Below are 23,685 nucleotides of genomic sequence, written 5' to 3'. Positions count from 1 at the left end.
AGTAGTAGTAAATGCAGGCTTCTCATTTTGAGGTATGCGATCGCGTTCCTACGCCCTATCGTGTACCTAAATTACGTGAGGTACGGGAAGAACAGAGTACCTCCGTTAACAGATTACTTTTAGATCTAAGAATTATTGAATAATCCTGGCCCTTTTAATCCATAAGCAAGTCTATTCATAGCCAACCTCCCCATCCTAGCTAATTCACCGACTCCTGACTTAGTTAAAAGAACTACGTAGACATAAATCTCTTTTGCCTGGCCCCTTCGTCGTTGGTAACCAGGTCTTACCAAGAAATCCAGCCATGAGGTTCTTAACTAATGCGGAGGTGAACGCTGACGGAGCACGGATGAAGCAAGTCTGCAAATATGCACTTACAGGTGGAATAGACATTTTATCATGGATTTAATGGATGCAAGTGTTATTTAAACAACTTTAAAAACGAAACCCACGTGCTGTTGTCTCTATAAATATACACAGTTTTGGTATATATTTTTAACGAAATTAAAGATTATTTATACATCGCTGTCTGTTTCATAACTATCACTACTCTCGTTACTCTTTTCGTTGTCGCTGTTGCGTGTATAGTGATCCATACCTGTTACTAGAACAGGTGTCTCCATGCTGACAAACCTCCTCTTCTGCATGTATGAATCGACTGCGCTGTTCAAAATTTCTTCTTTCTCTCCATCACTCCACATAATACTTTCTTTTTTCCAAGATAAGAATGTAGATACTTCTCTGGAAATATTTTTTGTTTTTTTGAAGCAGAGGCCATCTTTCAATGAATGTCGCATGTAGCTAATTTTACTATGATTTTTAAATAAAGATGAACGCTCCCCCGTAGATACTTAGAACGTTGTTCGTTCGATTGAACGTTCAATTAGAACGTCTTTTGCTTGATTGAAGTAAACATGTTATGCTGCATTTTTCTCACCTGTTTTTTTCACGTCACACAAAAAGGTTATTTGATCTTTGATCGACGGGTGGTTTATTTCATTCGAAACTGATGGATCAAATAAATTTATTTATTCAACTCACGAAAAAAAAAAGAAAAGAAAGTAAACATAAAATAAACATGTCACTAACTAAAAATATTCAAGCAGCAGAAAAATTGCGGTGCCTTTCGATTCGTAATAATGATCGACAAGAATGTATATCGTATTAAAAAGAAGTCCAGAAGTTCTCTCTCCCACATGACACAGCAGGCAATAAGTAAGCCCTGCCCTCGGTTTTGTGAGAAAATGTTCTGCAAAGACTCTCAATTGAGTTTCCTGTACAGTTCTGCTTTGCATTAAACTGTGCCTGTGACAAGCATTTTTGAAGTATGTCACCGGCGACTTCTGCGATATTCAACTTAATAATGCCCTGACCTTCGGTTCGTAAATAGCATTTCCATTTGTCATCGTCTTAAGGAGATCAATACAAGGGTAATGAATAAATTTTTTGCCAGCTGAAAAACAAAAAAAAATATTGTCGATGCAATGGCGACGCAAAACATTTGAAATGTATCTCACGTCAGCAATTTTAATGAAGGTGGGTATTTAATAGAAATACATTTTAGAGATACATTTTAACACGGAAGAACAATTATGTATTGGGTAAAGTTTGGGTTAGGGATTACTCTAAAATAGCTCAGTTCTGCTTGGCGTGTGTACGAAGTAGAACGAGGCGTGTGATAAAGAGCACGCCCGAATTTCACATGGCGTGTCCGAAGGCGTGCGCGTGCGATCGCACGCCATTCATGACCAAGACTGAATATACTTCAGCAAATATTGCAATGATAAAATCATATATACATAACATATACATATATACATTACAGGTTTTATGATGGCACTTTTAATCAGGAGACTCGGCAGGGCTTTTCTAAATTCTTATATTTCTGTTTCTTAAATTTCTGTTTCTTAAAAATTATAAAGTTTAAAGTTTAGATATATACGTCATTGAGACACTATGATAACTGGGTTTTACAACAGCAGGCCATTTCTGGAATAAAACTATGCCAGAGCTACACAAAGCACCCGCTAAAAAAAATTACGAGTGTTATGGTGTGCGAAAAATCGCACTTATAAGGAAAATTTAGAAGTGGGATGTGAATATCTGCAACTGTGATTCACACTTAACTATTTTTTGTTTACCACAAAGTTATATATGTTATTTAAGCTATATAAAAATGAATTTTGTGAAACGTATTAACCATGAGTGCAAAGTTGAAACAACATTGATGTGTTGGCAGAATTGCTATATGTTTTTGGCATTAAATACATTTCTAGACATTTTTTATTTCTCTTTTCCCTTTTAAAAAGATTTTTTAAACTTTATTCAACATATTTTTTCTTTGGTATTACATCACAAGAACATTCGTCCGAAAGCTGCTAAGGTACAGGACACCTAACCTCTCCCATGTTCTGGTTAATTTAACTTGCATGGGTGCACACTCTTCTCGCAGTATTCTCTGTGACAATGAAGGTTGGACTGACTTGTGGAATGGTTCCAAATGGTCTTTCGTTTTTCAATTGAGTCTCAGTGTAATGCAACAGTTGAGCATAAGAGTGTCAGCATGAAGGAAAGGGGCCGACTTTAATGTTATCTATACTTTTTAAACAAAATCAATCACGAAGAAATGAATGTTACATAATCAGCGTAATAGCCTTTTTCATTACGCTATAATATTTTAGAAAAAGAAAAAATTCACGAGTGCAGTAAAAAGCACTCACAAATTTTTTTACGAGTGTGCAACTGCACATGCGATCGCACTCGTCTGAAGGAATGGCCTGCAGCAGCCAAGAATCTTTAAGCTAATCTTATACTAAATCTCCCAGGTAATTCCCATATTTCACCGCACATTTCAACCTGGATTATATAATGTACTTTGTTATGTATATTCTGGAAAAACGTATAAATGATGATAATGAACAGAGGTTAATTTTTTTCGATTATATTGTAGATTATATATACAAAATTAACAAAATGACGGAGGATACACCACAAAAGTTCTATGGGTATGAAGAAAATTTGGTAAGTCTTTTTCCTTACAACAAATGTAGTTTTCATGTAAAAAAAATATATATCCAATGTGTAGTTCAAGAATAAAGAATAAATTTAATATTTCAAGTGTCCAGGGATTCGATCAGTAATTTTACAGAGGTATAAAAGAACAGGAAATACAATTCATGAATCATCCATTTAAATTCTATTCAAATGTCTATTGAAAGCAGTGTACTTTGAAGCTATGCAAGATGCAAAATTTACTTGATATACACAGATTTGCAGCCTATATACTTGCATTTGTTAACGTTTTTTAAAAACCATTTAAATACATATTCCCTGGAAGCTGAAATCTAAGTGGCTTCTGAATTTTATTAGTCAATCATCTTTAGAGAATTAAAAGCACAAGAAAACTTCTGTATTCTGAAGAAAAAGTGAAAAAACATCAAAAATATGTGTTGCAAGAATTGGCTTAAAACTTAAGAAATATATGTGCCGTTGTAACGCCGTTATAACCATGGCACAATGTTTGAGATTGCGACTGTGATCCTAGTTTTTGTGAGCTACTACACCTTAATTTTCCAGTCGTTCTCACAATTTTTCTTATCTAGAATTAAAAATATTCTGTTTATAAAGTAATTTTTTTTAAGGTGGCAGTAACCCTTTTTTAGCTATCCAAATAGCTGTGTTATTTACTCAGTGTTTTATACCATTTTTTTTTACAATTTCCTAAAAATATAAGCCTTAATGAATAATAAAATGATTTTAACTTAACACCAAAATTGCTGAGTCATAAACAAGAAAAAGATCTGCTTCGCTTTTTACTATTTTTCATCAGCTTCTGTTTTTAAATGAACCTTGGGTTAACCCTGTTAAAACATGCAGAGTTTTTTGTTCCTTCATATTTAGTTTTTTTCGAAAGATTCTTTGTTAGCCTCCCCTGCTGCATCGAACGCTGTTAAAAAAAATATTCCGACTAAAAAGATTTACGCGCACCTATGGCTGCATGGTTCACCAAGCATGTCTGAAAATTTTAAAGTAAAATGAAAATGCTATTGAAAGTTAAGAAAGTCTTGCGCAGTGTAGCATAATGAACACCGTCTTAAGTTTCTACATATGTGCCATCTTTGTTGTTATTACTGTTTCTCTTCAATAATTACGTCATTTCTTTAGGTGTAATTTCGCAAGCAGTTAACTTATCCTATTCGGCAGAACTAATTAATTATACATGAATTTTAATTTAAAGAGGAATTGTTGAGGCTGGATATTTTTGGTGAAAGATAATAGTATTTTAGCTATAAAATTGTGACAAGTTTTTTATAACAGAAAAAATATGGATATATAGTCTAAAAATAACCTTTCGTAACTAGTTATGTAAAAAGAAAAATTCCGAATTTTAAAAAGATTACTGCCGCCTTAAATGTAGCTACAAACATCTGCACACAACACTTGGCGACTCTTTGCATGAATTAAATTGATTGACAGTTGCTCCGAATTAGCCAATCATAATTTGTTTTAAACACTCAAACTGACTTCCTGCGGGCAAATTTAAAGATGAGTTCGTTCTCTTTGAAGTGGCATCTGTTTTTGCATCAGGCATGATTTCAATAGCTCTAAGGAAGATATATCTCCTTTTCTGTTATACCTCCACAGTAATATCAGTAGTAATTAATATTTATTATTAAAAGGTCCGATGTGTCTAAAAGTATTTTATCTAACACCATTTTGTCTTAGATGCATGGTCAGTACATGTCAAGTTTGGCTGACTATACTAAAGACTATGCCAAGAAGCTTAAGTACCGTACTGAGGATGATGATTTGATGAGTGAAATTGATCATGAACACAGTTTGAAGTCATACAGTCATACTCACACTGGGAAAAAATGCTGGAGACTTTCATGTAGGAAATCTCTTTTGGAGCTTACTTTCTGTACGAAATACACAAAACATAAGTTTGCCTGGTCTGTCATAAAAAAGTAACACAATTGTGTGGTATGTCATGTTCTTGAAGGATGTCATAGTTTTTTGCGCCTTTTTATATATGTGTGCTATGGAAATCCGTTCTTTATTTGTTTACGTTTTTACAGTTTTATTTGATTAATGGTTTTCCAAACCAATGGCTTAATCACTGGCTTAATGCAATTGCAATTAAATTTTCTGGGTAGGCTTGTATAGCCCCTGTATGTTTACTTACGGAATGTGATTGCAAACCAACATGCAGATCCCAAGTTGTGAGATCATCATCAAAAAATTAAGAGGCCTGGGACAAGTAAACAAGTGTTATTTTGGCAAAAAATGTTAATTAATTCACCTTTATATTTTCTATGCATTGATAAAGTTTGAATGCATGTCCCTTAGCATGTCTAAAATTACTGAAATGTCAATATTATATTAGCTATTACTTAAATATGACATTATATTTATGCAGCATAATTAAATCTGAAATTCTTTAAATGTGATTATCTTGAGAACAAAAAGGGCTTTTTAAAAAATTGAAAAAGACTTGTTAACCAAATTTTTAAGCTCTATAAGTCCAACTTCATTTTATACCTTAGGTTCTCTTTAAGGTAATACAATGAAAGAAATTGTATTTTTTTATACTTTATTTTTATTGAAACCCTTTACTTGAACAAATTATTCTACTTCACTGAATTACATTTGCTAAACCCATTGTTAAATGATAAAAAAAAGTAGTTGCCAGAAATATTTTATGTGAGATAATTATGCCTACATATCCCTGAGTAATATGCTATACATGAAGGGAGACACTTGCTTTATTAGTTATGAAGAACAATTTACAATAGTTATACTGAATACCACAAGTAAATACCGAAACCTGTTTATTATTTATTACCAGTACTGATAAAAATATATGTTTTTATCCTATAATTACAGATCATTGGAAAAAGATTCGACCTTTGCTAGCCAATGACTATAGTTTCCTTTTAATTCTTGGTGTTATGATGGCTGTTATTAGTTTTGGGTTGGATTATGTCATTGAAAAATTTCAAATGGGTATGTTTGTTGAACAACCTGTAACTTTCATCATAGCAAACTATAAATTTGTGGTACATTACAATAAATCAATTCTTTTTTAGCACAAATTCTGCTGTACAACACGGTACACTTTAGTGTTGTTTTGCAATACCTACTATGGGTTGGTTTCCCATTGCTACTTATCACATTCAGTGTTGGATTTGTGCACTTAGTTTCTCCACATGCTATAGGTATACTTATTAAAAGATGGCAGTAAAGAACTTAATAAAGAACTTAAACATATATTTATCATAACTCCTAGTGACAAAATTGTTTACCTAAAAAATAAATAATCACAATGGGTAGTTAATAAAGTACGGGAAATATAAAGTATATGTGAAGGAAGTCTTTACTGCAATTATAAAGTTTGACAGCATAGTCTAAGAAAATTTTGTGTGGTTTGTGAGAATGTTAACAGCTGCAATAGAATAAGTATTAATTTGTTCATTTATTACTTGTCACATAGATAGTTTTGTAAGTACTCTGGGTAATAAGGTCTGTGTTTACTTTTACATCCCTTTTATTAGGCTCGGGTATACCTGAGATGAAGGTTATTTTGAGAGGAACAGTTCTTAAGAGGTATCTGTCCTTCCAGACATTTATCGCAAAAACGATTGGTTTAATCACAGCTTTAGGAAGTGGAATACCCATTGGTAAAGAGGTTAGTTTTGTCTTTCATGGCATAAAATAATCAATAACTGTTATATTGTTACTATTAAGTATTTTGCTTTCTTTTCCTTATACTTGTTTACATTAGTTTTATTTTGCCATAGGGTCCATTTGTACATATCTCTAGCATGTGTGCCCGGATGCTAAGTAAATTTATCAAAGGTTTTCAGGGAATTTATGTAAATGAAGCAAGAAATGTTGATATGCTCGCCTGTGCTTGTGCTCTTGGTGTATCTAGTAGCTTTGCTGCTCCTATTGGAGGTAAAATTCTTTTAGACAATATCCTAGTCAAATATAGCATTAAAAATACTAATAGCAAAATCAGCTCTGTTTGACACATTCCCCTTTATAAATAACATTAGCAATCTTTCAGTCAGCAATCTAATATATTTAGCATTAACAAAGAATTTGATGATATGAAAGACTCTTTGCTTGCTTCGCCTCAGCAAAATTTTATTTCATGTCATCAAAGTTGCCTTTCACATCCGCAATTTACGTTTTGCAATTATATGATGTCATACTTAAACAATAATTAAATTTAGATAAAAAAGAAGAGCAAGATTTCTGTAGAGTTCATGTTTCAGCCAATTTAAAGTAAGATTGTGTTGGCAAAAAATTGCTGACATGAATCTGGAATGAACATCAGCATTCTCCTTGGCAATTGCCAAGTACCAACATGAATTAAAAAAGGCTAACACCAACCTGTCTAATAATTCATTGTTATGTGCTTTAATATATTGATTCACCCTTTGCAGGACTAAGCCTGATTTTTCCTGTTAACCAGGGTGGTCGCATCTAAAATCTCCTAAATAACCTAAAAATTGAAAGCCCTTCTAAATCTTCTAAATAACCTAAAAAACCCAAATATTGATTCCCCCTGAAATGTTCCAAAAACAATTATTTGAACTTCAACATAAATAATAAGTAAAAAATGTTGTCTTAAAAATTACTTGTTATAGGTGTTCTCTTCGCAATTGAAGTAACATCAACATATTTTGCTGTTCGTAACTACTGGCGAGGATTCTTTACTGCAGTTTGTGGTGCTTTCATGTTTAGGCTGCTGGCAGTTTTAGATTCATCTGAAGGTATGAAATTTGCTCACTGGTATAACAGAGCTCTAGACATGACGTTTCTTTAAACTGTAAACCCTTACTGTACCCCATAATGTTCTAAAAATGCTTACCTGGTAGCTTTATTAAGAATAATTTAAACTTGGCTAAATGTCTTCATTGATTTTGTCTGCAATATTTAATAATGTATTTTAAACAGTCTGTTGACTCTCTAAAAAGTTCAAATTTGCGATTCTAAGTATAGCAATTTTAAAGCCTTTTTAAATACATTTTAATCAGATCTTCTGTACATTGTCCTGTTATGTTATAACTATCACACATTTTAAGGGAAATATTGTTTGTCTGAATTATATATGTCAGTATGGTGAGGAAAAGTTCTTTCCACAGATATCAAACTTATATTTAATTGCACAGATCTTAAAAGTATGTTCATGACATGTGTAATTATATTCTGTTTTAGAAACTATTACTGCATTATTTAAAACAAACTTCAACATTGACTTTCCTTTCGATGTTCAAGAATTTGTAGCTTTTGGGTTTATTGGGTAAGAAAATAGTGAATTAGGTTTTCTTACTATCATAAACCATATGATAAAAATAATGTTTAAATGATGAACCTAGATATACGTGTACACTGAAATTTATACTTTGCTTTTACAGCCTCACCTGTGGTCTGGCTGGTGCTTTATTTGTGTATACTCATCGGAAGATAGTTGACTTCAGTCAAAGGCATGCAGAATCAAAATTGAATAGATTCCTTGCAAAAAGGTGCAGGTTTTTTCAACAATCATGTAGACGTTTTTGTATATCCAATTATGTACTAATGCCTGTTTCTATTTTTTTCTTTTCAGTCGATTTATTTATCCTGCTATAATTGTCATATTTGTTTCAACGTTATCGTTTCCAAAAGGTTTTGGCATGTTTATGGCTGGCCAGGTGTGACATTTTTCTCTTTTTTTTCATGTTGTTTTATTTTTGGAATTGCTATTTTAATTCACATAGTCTATAATAGAAATTAGATCATAGTTTGTTTGTAGCTTGTCTATGATCCAACTTGCTTAAACTCTTCAGGGCCCACGTACAAGAATGTAGCTTTATAAGAAGCATCTTTGTTCCATATTTCAACTGTTCAACTATAAAACAAACAGTTACAGATATAGTTGTTTTAACCTTAATTTTTATTAATCAAATAGTAGTATTTAAAGAACATTAAAAAACTTAGCATAAACATTTATCAGCTAGTTTTTAAATACCTACATATTGTGAAAATGCTCTCTAAAATGCCCTGTAGGGTCCAAGAAATTAGTTCAATATGATGGCTTATTTAAGATAAGATGTTTATGATAGCAAGACATTTTATACCACTGTAATGCTAAAGGGAACTGAAAAAATTTCCATAGAGAGCATACCTAAGATAGCGACTTTTCATTATATTGAATTTTTTGAGCAATATTTTTATTTAGCTACTGCATAATAAAACTTTTTACTATTTTCTCTAAACAGACTTGTCTTTTAACCTTATGACTTTGAATAGTTTCTTTAAAAATTCATCATGTTTTTGCAGCAATTTTTTATCATTGAAATGGATTTTTGACCACCTGCTGTCTTAACATTACCCAAGTTGAGCACTGTAGGACTCGTATTCATGTTGGCCTCTCTCTTTTTCAGGTTCGACCCGCTCTAGCGCACTTTAAATGTAGTGTTTTCGGCCTATTTACTGCCATCTACTAACCGCTAATGGACTTATGTGGCAGGCAAGCAAGTTAGAGCAATGCTATACATATCTCTAGCGGTAATGTAACATAGTTACAGTTAGAGGGGAGGAAGAGCCAGCCGTTAGGATGGAATCCCCAAGGACGTTAAAACTTTCCGTTACTTACCTACTTTATTTGAATTTTTTTAATCAAATATCGCCATGTGTATGAAAAAAATTTGAAAAAATTAAATCGTAATAAAAAATGCTAATGTCATCAATATTAGTGCTGTCAGTCATAAAATGACAACAAAAACAAATTATAATAGTCAAATACAGTAGAGTGAAGGGTGTATATAGGATTTTCGCACCTCTTCCCCCTATACATCTAAAATACTTAAAAACTTCTATTTTACCTTTGTTTCCCAGTAATTTTATTAGTCATTTTCCATGTATGTTTGAATAAGCCAGACAACATGCCGGCGAGAGGGGATTTCTAGGTAAAGTAGCCATATTTGTTTTCGTTATGCATTTTTCATTTTAGTTGACACAAAAAGAAGCGGTCGTTGAACTTTTCTCCAACATAACCTGGTCAAGTGGTATTGAAACACCAGAAACGCAAGAAATCCTGTCTCATTGGAAAACTGAATACAGCAGCAATGTTTATGTTACTCTTGTTATTTTTATTATTGTAAAGGTAACTGATTTTCAATACATACAGTATTCCTTATGCTCAATAATCATTAAGGTTACTGTAAAGGAAAAAACTCACTTGATGAGTAGTCTCAGAAAAACCCTTATAATTTATCAATACTTTTACATTTTTTTTATTTTATTTTTTGTTTCTAAATGTTTGATGAAAGACTTTTTTGATGGTGTTATTTTCGTGAGATTTAATTTTCCAAAAAGAAAATATAATGAATTAAACATACACCTTTTTTTCACCGTACGTTTTAAAAGGGCTTCTTTTTCCGAACGCGTAGTTTCAGACTTCTCGTTTTTGCACTATTACATTCAGCATAAATTAAATTCAAAAAGGTTCCTGGGTTTTTTTTTGTAACAACGTCGTTATGAAATTATTTGTAATTATATATAATGCATATTTTTTTTGTTCTATCGTCATAATTCGCCAATCAGTAATTTATACAAGAAAATCCGGGAACCTTTTGTGCATAATTCATTCAGCTTTCGGAAAAGAGACCACAAACATAAAGGCATGTATGCAAAAATTTACTAACGAGATATTTGTTTTTAAAGATTTTCGTAGGTGTTATGAAAATGTGTGAACTGAGTATGCAGAAAGAGGATGGAAGAGGAGGAAGTGTAAACTTATTCTTTATGCTGAATATGCCTGCACGCGTTCAGAATTATTAACAGACAGAAAAGTCAGGGTGACAAGAGAAAGTGAAGGATATAACACCTCTGAAAAGGCCTTTTCCAGAAAAAGGGATGTTCCAAATATTTTCATGGAATATAAAATATGTCATTCGAAAGAGAATTTTTTTTTATATATATATGTCATGAATTTTTTGCAAAAAACCTAAAAAAAAAATTTATTTTCTTTACAGTAACCTTAAAAACTTTTACCTGATCAGAAAATCCACTTAGTCAGGAAATTTGACAAAATTTTTGAGAGCAACACGACAAAATCACGTGTTAATTTTACCTTTCGTCTGATTGTTATAAGTTCTTAGATATCCATATTACATGTATAGGTAAGCCTTCAGAGATTACAAGTCATATAACCTAGGATGTTTCTTTTCTATAGTTTCTTCTGACAGCTGTTTGCATTGCTCTACCAATTCCTGCTGGTGCTTTTTTCCCCGTGTTCGTTATAGGTAAGAAGTTTTAAAATTTTAAGGGAATTCTTAGTTATTTAAAATTTTTATTTATTGATCCTGTGTTGTTCCCTAATTTTCAGTCACAGAACCACATTGTCTTAATCCTACAAATTATAATTTGTAATCCAACGTAACAAAAATCAGGATTATTCACTACATATATCCATATATCTGTAACGATAACAATATGTAGAAACTACCAACTGTTTTTACAACACATTTACAGACAACAAACTCAGTTACTTTGGTCTTTTCAAAATACTGCTCGCCTTTATTGCATCTTAAAAAAACACACGTGGGTTTTGTAATTTTATTCAGGAGCTGGCTATGGCCGCTTAGTTGGTGAATGTATGGCTACATGGTTTCCAGTTGGTTTTCGAACTGGTGCAGTGCTATCGCCTGTGTTACCAGGTGGTTACGCAGTTGTAGGTAAGCTGAAAATATTTTGTTGACTTCGTCGTTTTTTTATTTATTTTATAGATATTGTATGTCTTTTTTGTCAATTTAATGGTTACCTCAATAAACATGCTTGCGTATAAATAAGTTAATTAATATCAGTCTATTTTAATCTGTATATGTGCCGATTTTTAACAAGACAACTGACAATTTGACAATATTTTATTTTAAGGTGCAGCAGCTATGGCAGGAGCAGTAACGCACACAATATCAACTTCAGTCATTGTTTTTGAACTCACTGGACAGATTACTCATATCTTACCTGTAATGGTATGTTTTTTAGCCCTTAAAATTTTGAGAGGCGTACCTGATGATACAAAAGTTTTCCTCCTTGTAGATCATCTTACTGGTTATCTTCTGTTCATTTTTCGACTTTTTTTTAAGTTACTGTGTTACTATGTTAAGTTTTATAATATTCTTGTGTATTAGGTTGCTGTGCTAATTGCAAACGCTGTTGTGCAGCCTCTTCAACCATCCATCTACGATAGTATCATTGAAATCAAAAAATTACCTAATCTACCGGACATTAAACGTACAAGGTATTATCTCCTAACAAATATCGGTATGTTTACATGATGGAAATTAGGGGTAAATTTACCAATGTGGTATTTTTTTTTTTAATTTCAAACATTTTGAATAAAAAAATTGAGGTAAATGTATTTCGAAATGTTCGATACTAAAGCCTGTGTCACACCTATGAAGTAGATGCTGATGCAGAAGCAAGTTAATGTGAGCATGACTGAAGCAAGTGAAGCAAATGTTGAAGCAAGAATATCAAAAAAATTTGATATTCTTGCTTCATTGTTGCATCTGCTTCACGCTTGCTTCATGATTTTTGTAGTGTGAGCAGGTAATGCAAGGTGCGCAAGTGAAGCAAATAGCAAAAAAAACAAAAACAAAAAAACAGAACTTTTTATAACAACAAATATGGCAGATGAAAAGCTTCCTAAAGTTGTCAGGAAATGTACAATTTTGTATGATAAATCTGATAAAGAAGAGATAAAAACAAAAGACTCCGAGCTTGATAATGAATTGTTAAGGATAATCGTTCAGCAGGAGAAATAGCTTTTCTAAATCAAGTATCATTCTTTGCTATCGATGGACCAATAACACTGGAAAAACTTAGGCGATATTCGAAGATACCTGCAAAAAGTTATTATATAAAACAAGTTCTTTCCACAAACCTATGCTAAAAAATTATATAAAATGTTAACTTGAAATATGATTCATAATGCAAGATACAAAACAAAAAACCCTGGGGCTTATTTGTCATAAATTATTAGGGGACGGGAACTTATTGGAAGCGGCTTTATAAATTTTATTTTTTCTACTCTTGCACGCCGTCGTGGGTTTGCATCAACCTTATCCATCACCCTTAATCTGTTTATCAAGCAGTTGTGTTTGCTCCTTTAAAAAAGTATTCTACCTAACCAATTACCCCTCCGCTAATTTGTGAGGAATGATTTTCAAAGGCTTATTTGAAGGAGAGGCTTGTTAAAAAAAGAGACCTTGTCAGATATTTACCGTAAGAACAATAGTGCTTTTCATGATATTTTAATATGAAGATTTAGCGTTATAAAGACTTATTGTAGGCCCTTAAGTTACTTTCACAATGATATTTTTAAGCATGACTTCTCAATGATGTTTTAGGCATTACAATGTAAACGCTGGCGATATAATGGTGACCAAAGTATTGTTTATTTCCACGAAAAGTACATACCTTCATGTGAGAGATTTACTGCGCAAATCATTTCACAGTTCTTTTGCACTGGTTGATAACCCAGGTAAAATAGTTTTGTGATTTTGTTTTGCTATCCACCCTTTTTGTCTGTAGGTTCTGCATCAACAAGTAGATTATATAAACATGCTTAATGAAGTATCTTTTCGCTAAGATATAAAGTAACTTAACTTCAGTTTGCAAAAGTTGTACGCAGTCACCCGTTAAAGTATTGAAACTTTGTTACAATCTATTTCTTCCTGTAGAGTCGATGATACTACTTGGTAGCATCCGAAGACCTCAACTAGAGTGGTTACTGCAGAGACAGCTATTAAGTGGTCAGACGAAAGATCGTGTTGAGAATGGGTATACCTTTCTGTATAGCTTATAACCTATAGTGATATTTTTCCAATCAAAGTTAGACGTCTGTTAATTACCTTTATTTGTCCTTGACTTGAACCTCCAAATAACCTGCATGACTATATTGTTATTCTAGCGATGTTACGTCACCAAGGCATGCTTCTGTGAAGTTTTCATCAGGGGAAGTCTCGATGAACATGCCTCATGGGGGAAGTCGACAATCAAGGAAGAAATCGTCCAATAAACCGGCTGAAACGCCTGTGTCACTACAGAAGTTATTTAATACAAGTGTGTCAGAGATGGGAGAGTCTACAGTGGGTGATATGAGTCTGGATACCAATCAAGTAATTTGTTTTATATGACTGTCGTTTTCTTTCTGCATTACACATGTTGTAATCTCTTATCTTCAGTATTTTTTTAGTCGTGTAAAGCAACTTTTTTCAAAAATAGATATGTCCAACAAGAGACAACTAAGAGATTGGGTTAAAACACCCTTTTTAAAACAGAAACCTTGTAAAGAATTTTGAAGATGGAGAAAATAAAAGCTTTTCGGATTTCTTTTCACTTTAAAACAACTTCATCCCAAAACATTCTTGTCACAGCGGTATTTAACAAAATAAACTTTTTTGGCCTGATTTGTATTTGTGAGAGGCTAGCTGAAATTAAATAAACAGGCTATACTTCCCGAAGAATAAGAATCATTTACTCTAAAATTTTACTAGAAAATACAATTCTTTTTTCTTTTTGTCCAGATTTTGTTGTAAATTCACTTTTGTGTGATAGTGTTTCTTCATATAGCTGCCTCAGTGGGAAGTTGAACTATTGGTAGAGCAAATCGATTTTACTGACTGTCAAATAGATCCAGCTCCTTTCCAATTGGTTGAAAAAACATCTCTTTACAAAGTAAGCTCTTTATTTGTAATTTTTTTTTTTTGTTTTGTTGTACAGTATTGTTTTTTACATTGAATTGTTGTTCTTGAGATTTTGTTTGAAACCAAACCGTAACTTCTAGAAAAGTGAACTTGTTTTAATAATTTCTTCCAGGTGCACAAGCTTTTTTGTTTACTGAATTTAAGTCACGCTTATGTGACCACGATCGGTCGACTCGTGGGCATAGTCTCACTTGATGAGGTATGTGGAATTAAAATTTTAATAAAAAGCACCCGGGATGGAGTGCAGCTTTTTCTGTTGTTATGTTAGTGCTTCGCGTTTTTACACTACTGCATACTTCGGTTAAGGAAGAGTCGAATAAGTGGCACTTCCGCTAAGCTGGACACATTCTACCGTTCCCTTAAAAGCGTTTACCTGATAAGTCGCACTTTAATTAGTTTAAAAAAGCTAAGCCTGTAATATGACAATACAAAACCGTAAGAAAAGAAGCACTGACATTGCAACGGAACATATTGTCGTTCTTCTGTTTCACGTAGTTCGCAAGAAAAACTCAATCAAAATCAGCAACATAAATTACAAAATGCTCGAATGGTTGATAAACGCAACTCTACTTAATTCAAAGTTTGTAAAATCTATCGTTAATTGGTCTCACGTAGCAGGCAATATAGTTAGCTTAGATGTTCAAAAATTAAGACAGATTTTTAAAGTAACCTCAGAGTTCAACTTGACAAGAGTATGCTGTATTTTTAAGTTCAGTTCAACTTCAGGGTATGCGAGCTTTGTTTTATTCTGAAATCGTCAAAATTTTTGGAGAACTAGACTAAAGCAGTTGTTTTTTAGGTTCGTATGGCTATTGATAATGAGCGCTTGTTTATTCAACGTCGTTTCACACGTCTACAAAGCGGCGACGCTGATCACGACGACGCATTTTATGACGACGCCCAATCTCAGTCTTCAATAGGGGTCAAGTCACGTGCTTATACAGAACCTGCGCCATACTCGGTAGATGGATCTTCAGTGGGTGGACTTTCGTTACCTCCATTCAGACATAACAAGTAGAGGTACAATCAACACCACACACCTTTTTCCTCATGGACGTTTAATAGTTTCCCAACTTTGGTAGCCTAATATTTGTATTTCGAATATTTTCTATCTGGTCAAGTAAACGCTTGTTCACTGAAGCGCAGTACATGCTTTTTTATTAATATGGAAATTAACAGGAATTTTATATAAGAATTATAAATTTATTAATTTTACATAAGTTTGATTTAAACAATCTATTTATAATTATCATAAATGTCGTCAAAGTTGTGTTATTTCACCTATTTTCAACTATAGTATTTTTTTGTTTGTTTCTATTGAATACAATATTAATTATGTTATTTCGAAATTTTGTTAGTCTGAGTTTTTTTCATCGTCTTATAGTTTGCCAACCCTTATGTTTGTCAGGCTTTTGTTTACAGAAAAAAAACTATGGGCAAAATTTTATCTCGGTTTCTTGTAAAGATCTCATGTATGTTTACATGACTGGCCAAAACGAACTTTCTCTCGCAAAATTAAATTGTTCTATCTACATTCCATCCGATTTAGCTGAAATAATCTGCTCCATGTGAATGCAATTTTCACGTGAATTGACAAAATAAAATCTGATCGCTGATTTGACGTTTTTTGAGGTACCCCTAATTTGGGGTTCCATTTTTGTTTAAATTTTTTATTGTTGTGCTTTGGTGTATTACTCTCCTTCGCATTGTTTTTATGTTTGTTACCATTTTTGTATGCTTGTAAGTTCGTTTTATAACTGGTCATTCTGTAAATTTAATTTTATATTACTGTATATATATAAAAAAAAATCGATTCAACGTATGAAAAGGTTGAAATTATTACCAGCATGCAGAATTAAATTAAAGCATTTTTGAAATTGGCACTTACACTTTCAAGTTTGAGGTCAAATAACTTAAAAACGGGTCGAAGTAACTAACGTAATTTCCTGTGTGGGCAAGTAAGGACAATGTGGGACCAAAATGGGACCAATTTCTAAGCTAGTTCAACTCGCCCATTTCGGAGCAGACGGGTTGATGACGTCGTCAAAAAACCTTTAAACCCCAATATCTTTAACCGTTCGTCACAAAAGTATCTTGATGGTCTTATTTTCTTGATTAGTGTTTCAAATCTATGTGATGAAGACAACGGGTATACAAATTTCTAAAAAAAAGTTACTTGCCAGGTCTTTGTCATTGTCAGCAAATTTTTAAAAAACTTGCATCTCCTTAATTGTTCGTTAAAAGCATATGTTTCTATACATTATTTTCAAGCTCTTTACGATAGACGCCTCAAATTTCTAAAAACAAATTTGCTGGCGTCATTGAAATTGAAATGAATTCTTTTCAATGTTCCTACTAAGTGGATTTTTCCACGAGCTTAACGACTAGCTGTATGCAATATGCGTGTGCGTGCTTAGGATAATTTAGAGTTGGCAAAATCTGATGGAGGCAGATTCCATACGTTTCCATACCATGTGAAGAAAGCAGGTACAAAATTAAAGACTCACTGGGTTGCCTGTTTTCTTACCTTCACGCCTTAAAAATTTCAGGTTTTAAGGTGCGAAAGATTAAGCGCATTTTTTAACGTGTAACGCCACTAAGATGATATGATTACACTAAGGATCAATTAGTGTGGAAAAACATAAAATTCTGCAAAAATGCTTCATGTGTAAAAATGTTTCTCGTTACTTTTCGTGGACGACACTATATTACAAGTCGTATCACGGTACCATCAAACTTTTAAGCCGTCCTTATTGACTTTTTGTAGGCTTTTTTAGGCTTTTTAACTCGAAAAACAGTCCAGTTCGCAGTCCCTCAACCTCGTCCCCAGGGCCTTGTGTTCCCCGAACCGATATTACGCTATTAAATTAATCAAAAAGCCCTGGGAACGTTGTTGGCAGTCCATACAAAAGTGAGATTGCATAAACAAGTAAAATAAAAAGTGAAGTGTGACAATTTGTGATGTAGATTAAAATAGATTAGTTTTTCTTTTTTGGTAAAAACAATAAGATGGTGTTTGTTTTATTGCGTTATTTTCTTTCTGAGAAAAACATTTCTGAGTACTCGCATGTTACTTACAACGCATATCGAAAAAATAGCCTATTGTAAACGTTGTCTAAAGCTTAACCGAACCATACGCATCCTTTTTATAAGAAATAGGCACTTTCAACTGCTAACTCGCAAACTGTTAAGACTATTAAAAGAGTAAGATTGTTTGATTAACAGGTCTGTAACATATTTATAAGAGCCAATTAAGTGCTTACTGTTCTTATTTTTCAAAAAGTTCAGTCTGATTTGTTCTTATCTTTGAGCATTTTTCAGTCTGATTTGTTCTTTTTTTATTCCTTATATTAAATAATTAAAACTTCGGGATATACTATTAGTTTGTTGATTTTTGTTCTTATTTTTCACTTATTCTTTTTAGCAAAATCTGAGGCTTGCTTTATACAAAATGGTTATTATAAAAACGTGTAACTCTTTGTAGCCAAACTCGTTTTTCTCAATATTGATTTAAAATCATTTTAAGTAATCCATTTCACGCAGTTTACTCGACGATCAAATCGATCAAAACAGATCCAGTATAAACTCGATTAAACTGTGCGTTTAAATACAGTTTAATTTTCTTTAAGCCGTTGCTGGGGAAACGTGGTACGCGACATCTTTTGTAAAAACATTGGATTGATTTTGTGGTAACATTTACATAAACATTAAACGCAAAGTATCGTAGACACTTTTTGTACTTTTTTATACTTTGACAGCAGTTGGGGGTGAGAAAAAGGTTGGCTTTGTTTGTGTTTTACGTTTATTGATATTTTGATGAGAATATTATTTGCACTTTAAATCAACGTTGCTCATGCTTCTACACGCTTTTTAATAAGAATCAGTAAAATCTAACCCGAGGCTGGCTGTTCTTATTTTTTGAGCAGAACAGCCCCCATTTTGTTCTTATTTATGGAAATTGTTCCTTAAAATTGTCTAAAAAATCCGTTTATGTGAGGAAATTTAGTCTTTTTTATATCCTCCTTAAACCTCTTTGAGGTAGAAATTTAGGAAAAAGCTATCAGTTCGCTTAAGGTAATATATACCTACTTTAAAGTATTGGTTTACAGTTTGCATGAGTATGGTCTATATCATTTTATTCTATAACTTTTTCACTTTTTTTTTCATGTGATACAAATATGTCCATATCTATCATCCAATTTTGATATTCCTTAATTGTTATGTTTGTGTTGATAAGAAAGCAAAATTTTTATCATATTAACGTTTTCACTCCAATCTTCTGGCTCAGCTAAATTGTTCAATCTTGGCAAAAGGCCTTTAATTTGGAAAAGGTAGTGAAAGTTTATTGCGTTTAAATTCATGAGCTAACAGATTATTTGAGACAAGCTATAAACCGCATATTTTATAAACGACATTTTGCTGTTATCAAATTAATCAAATGCAATATGCCCTGGGAATGAGGTTGGGCATAGTCTGCATTATCTTCATGTTGTAAAGCAGAAAGAGCTTGTGAACAAAGTTGTATTTAGTTGGTATTTTTAGATGTCATCAGTTGAAGCAAATGCTATACATTCACATCAACACAACTATACAGTATATGCGAACGAAGAAGCCACCCTGTTATTTTCAAGTTTATCAATTCTCATCTCACTGGTTGCGACTTTATTACTATGTTGCTATCTCAGAGCTAACCGTGGACACAATAAGGGAGCATTTGAACATATTGTTTTATTCATTGGGATTATAATATCTGTTATAGCCAACCTTTCATACGAAGATGAAAGTGCCACAATCTATTTCATATACGAAATTGTTTACATCATTTTATTTGGTATTCTTGTCACGTGGTTTGGATGTTACTTTTTCTTTGCTATTCCAGTTTCCACAAACAATATCAAACCTATAGGTGATGGCAAGACGAATATCAGCAGATTCATATTATACATCACCGTACCGATAGGCCTTATAGAACTATTCCTTATCGTAGGTTATTTCATTGAAGGAAATCCTATCGAAATTATATTAATTTCTTGTGGATTACTTCAAAAAATATTTCAAGCTGGTTTGTACCATTATAGCCTTCGTCATAAAATTCCCGCTGATGAACGTGACCACGGAGCATCTTGGTTTTTTAAAATTATGGCGTTGTTTAACTTCTCCATGTGGCTGGAATCGATTACAGTAGCGGATATGCAGGGCAGCGAAGTAGTTAATAAGTACCTGCAAACTGGTTATAGCGTTTTTACATACATCTATGCTGCTCTACTTATTGACTACCGCTTGCTATGTTGTATGCTGTTTGTTGAACATGCAATTACCATTGATAAGAGAACTTCACAAGACGAACACCAACATAACGAAGAAGATATGCGACCAACAAGTACACTAGTATATGATGAAGAGAGACAAGCCCAACAATTCAAAGTGTATTCTTCTCATATGGCTGGGAGTGGTTACATTTTAGGGGGTATCTTGTTGGCTACCCAACTCATTAATGCATTCCAGTATACGGAGTACTTAGGACCATGGACAAATATTTTTGGGATAGCAGCTGAAGTTATGGTTATAATACCAGGTGTTATTTTGATAACTCGGGTAAGGTGGATGTTTATGGTTTTTTTTTTCCTTTTTTTAGACCATAGTTAATAATGGAAGGTCCTATCTTCCAAACGAAGTAATGGCGTTGTACGATCTTCGAAACAAAGGGCTTTTATCTACATTTTTTCTTTTTTAATTCTTATTGAATTTCTTTAACCTTAAGGAAAGAAATGTTCGCCGAATTGAATTTCGCCGATGAGAAGGTAAAAATAGGCGAAATTCGCAGTTAAGCAAAGTTTGGAAATTTCGCGGAATTTAATTTCGCGGATTTCAATTTTCAGACAAAAAATTAACAGAAAATAGAACAAAAATTGCACCATTTTTAATACTTCGTAAGTGTTTTTCAGATTTAACACTAAAATGTAACATTAACTAATTAACATATTTAAATTTTAACTCCCCTTATTAATAAATTAAGTTCATGTTCATCATCTTCGAGCAAATCAAAAATATTCCGTACGTCTTCACCAGTTTCTTCATCTTCATATTCATCGCTCGAGTTTTCATCGTTTTGTGTGGCAAAGTATTCGACGTTTTTAACGTTGAGATTATCATTTGACGGATCGATAAATCGTTTGATTTCTCTAAAAGTGGATCGATTAGATAAAAAGGATCTAGGTTTTTCAAATTATTAGACCATCATATATCTTCCATAAGCATATTTTTCTCCAGCTGTTTGCCGATTTCTTTACTGTACCATTTGGTAAATTTACTCTTCATGAGAGACTTGAAGGAACCATTTACTGTCAGGTCAAAAGTTTGAGAAATATTAGTCATATTTGCAGGAACTCTCACAGAAAGAATATGGTCATCATCCATATTTTGTTTAACAGGCTCTGTCATTTGACCTTTGAAGACATCTAACACCAACAAAGCGCATTGGTTTTCTCCAAGCCAAAGGTGTGATCTTTCACGTTTGACACATGGCATGATAAATGCTTCGAGTTAGTACTTAGACTAAACAACTCTGGAAATTTTGACAAACTGTGTTGTGTTTTGCCACTATAAATTAATCGGCCATTCTGTTGAAGCGGGTACTAACTTTGAAGTTGTTCAATCGATATTCATGACCAACAAATAAGGTATTTTATGTTTTTCGTTCTTTGAAACATATTGAAACAAGCCCATTCGTGCGAACAAACATTTTGCCCAAAATGGTCTATCCAAAACAATCAGCTTTAGATGTTCTTCATCACCTTTTGACATTAGCGTTATCACTGCGGCTATTGTAACGACAGTGTTAACGACGTCGCCTTTATGACGCAATACACTAAAAAGGTTTTGACTTTTTCATCCACTTTTCCCAGCATTAATGGCCTACAACGTGTTGCTGTAGAAAGTTCTTATATCGGCGACAAGCTCGTTTTCTTTGTTATATTTATAACTGCTCAAAAATAGAGAGAAAAAAGAAATATAATTTCGTGGTTAAGCAATTTGGACGTGTTTCGCGGAATTTTAGTTTCGCATAAAGGGTCAAAAACCGCGAAATTAAAGTCCGCGAAAATTTCTTCTCTTAAAATAATTTATTTTTCTTGTTTCTCCAGTTGAATGAAACAAAAAGACAAAACCAGCATGCATCGAGTGAAATGGATCTTGTCGTGACTTTAATGGGAGCTATCGGGTTGGTGTTTTGGTTTTTGAAGGGATTTCTTACTATTTGTTGGGCTGTGAGAGCAAGTCGGATTTCCATCAAATCAACAGACGATCAATTCGAATATGAGTACCTCTCATGGAATTCAGTGAGATTTACTTTTCGAATCATATCCATCGTCTTCCAGCTTTATTTATTCTCAAAGTCAGAAATTCAGGTGTATTGTCAAAAGGAGTTTCAAACAAGACGGAGTAATCATTTTTTGCTGGCTTGTATCACACTAGCTATGCTATCGGTTGTAATAAATTCAATGATCGATGCATATAGTGGCTTTATCGAAAAGCTGGTCAAAGATGCTAAGCTGAACGCAGTTATAATGACCGTCTATCAGGTCGGTGCTCCTATACATCTTGGATTTTCTGTTCATATGTTTCTCTATTTCATTATTGTTAGCACAAAAGTGATTGATGTCAAGTTGGCTTTCAAACATAGAAATCACCGATCGATTCATTACATTGATCAAGTTGGACAAGGCAGAACATCATCAACGTTGTATCATGGACTAGAATCCAACAACGACATCCTTGGTAATGACAAGGATGAGGATAATGTGAGGCTCTTGTTAAATGACGAGGAAAAAAAATTCAGAACAGTGTAATTTATTTTATTTACAAACTTACTGTATTTTTAACAGTTAGGGTTAGGGTATGGTTAGGGTTTTTATTCTCAAATTTTTGTACTGAAATCATAAATTTTATATTTTTTCTTTGCGAGGCAACTTGAACTTGAGAAGAGATTGGTACATGTAAAATAGAATTAAATTGCTGTTTCTATATTATAATACCCGTATACGTCTGTCTGTCTGACACGCAAAATTGTGCCGTAAGTAGCGAGGCGTGCGTAATGCGATGTGAAAAAGACGGGCGAACCCGTGGATTTTTCCACGAGCCATCAACTAGTATGTGTAAAAAGTACGAAGTACGAAGTTTGGCTTATCTACTGTACAGTACACGCCCGATTACCCGAACCTCAATGGGACCGAGAAAGTAATCTGAGTTGTCAAATGTTCGAGTTGTCGACAACTTTTGCAGATAAGTAAAAATAGTTCAAGTTATAAAATTTTTTTTTTATTCCATTTGAAAGATAAACTGTACATCAATGAAAAAATGTTCTGTCGTTCTGTGCTATTTTAGCGGTAACATCTCTGTCAATTGACATTGAGAGTGCATTGAGCTTTTGTATTGTACACAGAAGTGCAGGTCCTTTACAGTACCCGTACAGTGTCCACTCAATGTTACTGGAAAAAGGAAGTTTATCAGTTTTAAAAGAAAAAAATATTTAATTAAAAAAACAAGTTCTAACTTTCACTAAGATTTTGTTTTTATTTTTACTTTGAAGTTCGAGTTATCGGGTGAATATTGGTCGTAACAGGTAAAATTCGGATTATCAAAGGCTTCGACCTATCATGGTTCGAGCAACCTCGTCCCCAGGCTCTTGTGGCAAAATGCCCTGGGAACGAGGTTGGGGTTCGAGTTGAAACTAATAATGTTACTGGAAGTTCGAGTTATAGGGGTTCGAGTGTAGCTATCAAAATAAATAACCTCACATACCTCATAAAACATTACCTTTGCATTGGAATAAGCATTACTTCAGGCTCAAAATGAAAAAAGCGTAGTGTGCCTAAGTGGATATTTCCACGGGTTCGCACGTTCTTTTATACCGCATTGCATG

General features: G+C 33.3%; 2 protein-coding genes across 2 annotated transcripts; both read left to right on the top strand.

Moving 5' to 3' along the window:
* Positions 1-2,663: 2,663 nt before the first annotated feature.
* Positions 2,664-16,106, top strand: LOC130641023 (chloride channel protein 2-like). Its single transcript, XM_057447651.1, has 21 exons — positions 2,664-3,021; positions 4,726-4,891; positions 5,887-6,006; positions 6,090-6,218; positions 6,555-6,688; positions 6,801-6,957; positions 7,656-7,781; positions 8,227-8,311; positions 8,427-8,534; positions 8,618-8,702; positions 10,004-10,156; positions 11,228-11,297; positions 11,619-11,729; positions 11,929-12,026; positions 12,186-12,295; positions 13,407-13,540; positions 13,740-13,839; positions 13,970-14,177; positions 14,632-14,736; positions 14,878-14,964; positions 15,565-16,106. The coding sequence occupies exons 1-21, from the start codon at positions 2,869-2,871 to the stop codon at positions 15,781-15,783; spliced, it is 2,658 nt and encodes an 885-aa protein (XP_057303634.1). The 5' UTR covers positions 2,664-2,868; the 3' UTR covers positions 15,784-16,106.
* A 1,555-nt stretch (positions 16,107-17,661) lies between these two features.
* LOC130641022 (uncharacterized) lies at positions 17,662-23,672 on the top strand. Its single transcript, XM_057447650.1, has 3 exons — positions 17,662-18,543; positions 19,308-20,360; positions 21,908-23,672. The coding sequence occupies exons 2-3, from the start codon at positions 19,308-19,310 to the stop codon at positions 22,610-22,612; spliced, it is 1,758 nt and encodes a 585-aa protein (XP_057303633.1). The 5' UTR covers positions 17,662-18,543; the 3' UTR covers positions 22,613-23,672.
* Positions 23,673-23,685: the final 13 nt, after the last annotated feature.

Source organism: Hydractinia symbiolongicarpus, chromosome 4, assembly GCF_029227915.1.
Source record: "Hydractinia symbiolongicarpus strain clone_291-10 chromosome 4, HSymV2.1, whole genome shotgun sequence".
NCBI classification, from domain to species: domain Eukaryota; kingdom Metazoa; phylum Cnidaria; class Hydrozoa; order Anthoathecata; family Hydractiniidae; genus Hydractinia; species Hydractinia symbiolongicarpus.
The sequence above is the reverse complement of the archived record's forward strand: the minus strand, read 5'-3'. Positions and strand labels throughout refer to the sequence as shown.

Coding starts and splice junctions, on each gene's coding strand:
- LOC130641023 (XM_057447651.1), top strand. CDS start 2,869: ATGTACTTTGTTATGTATATTCTGGAAAAACGTATAAATGATGATAAT. Junction 6,958..7,655: donor CTTTGCTGCTCCTATTGGAG/GTAAAATTCTTT, acceptor TACTTGTTATAG/GTGTTCTCTTCGCAATTGAA. Junction 14,965..15,564: donor GCATAGTCTCACTTGATGAG/GTATGTGGAATT, acceptor GTTGTTTTTTAG/GTTCGTATGGCTATTGATAA.
- LOC130641022 (XM_057447650.1), top strand. CDS start 19,308: ATGTCATCAGTTGAAGCAAATGCTATACATTCACATCAACACAACTAT. Junction 20,361..21,907: donor GTGTTATTTTGATAACTCGG/GTAAGGTGGATG, acceptor TTGTTTCTCCAG/TTGAATGAAACAAAAAGACA.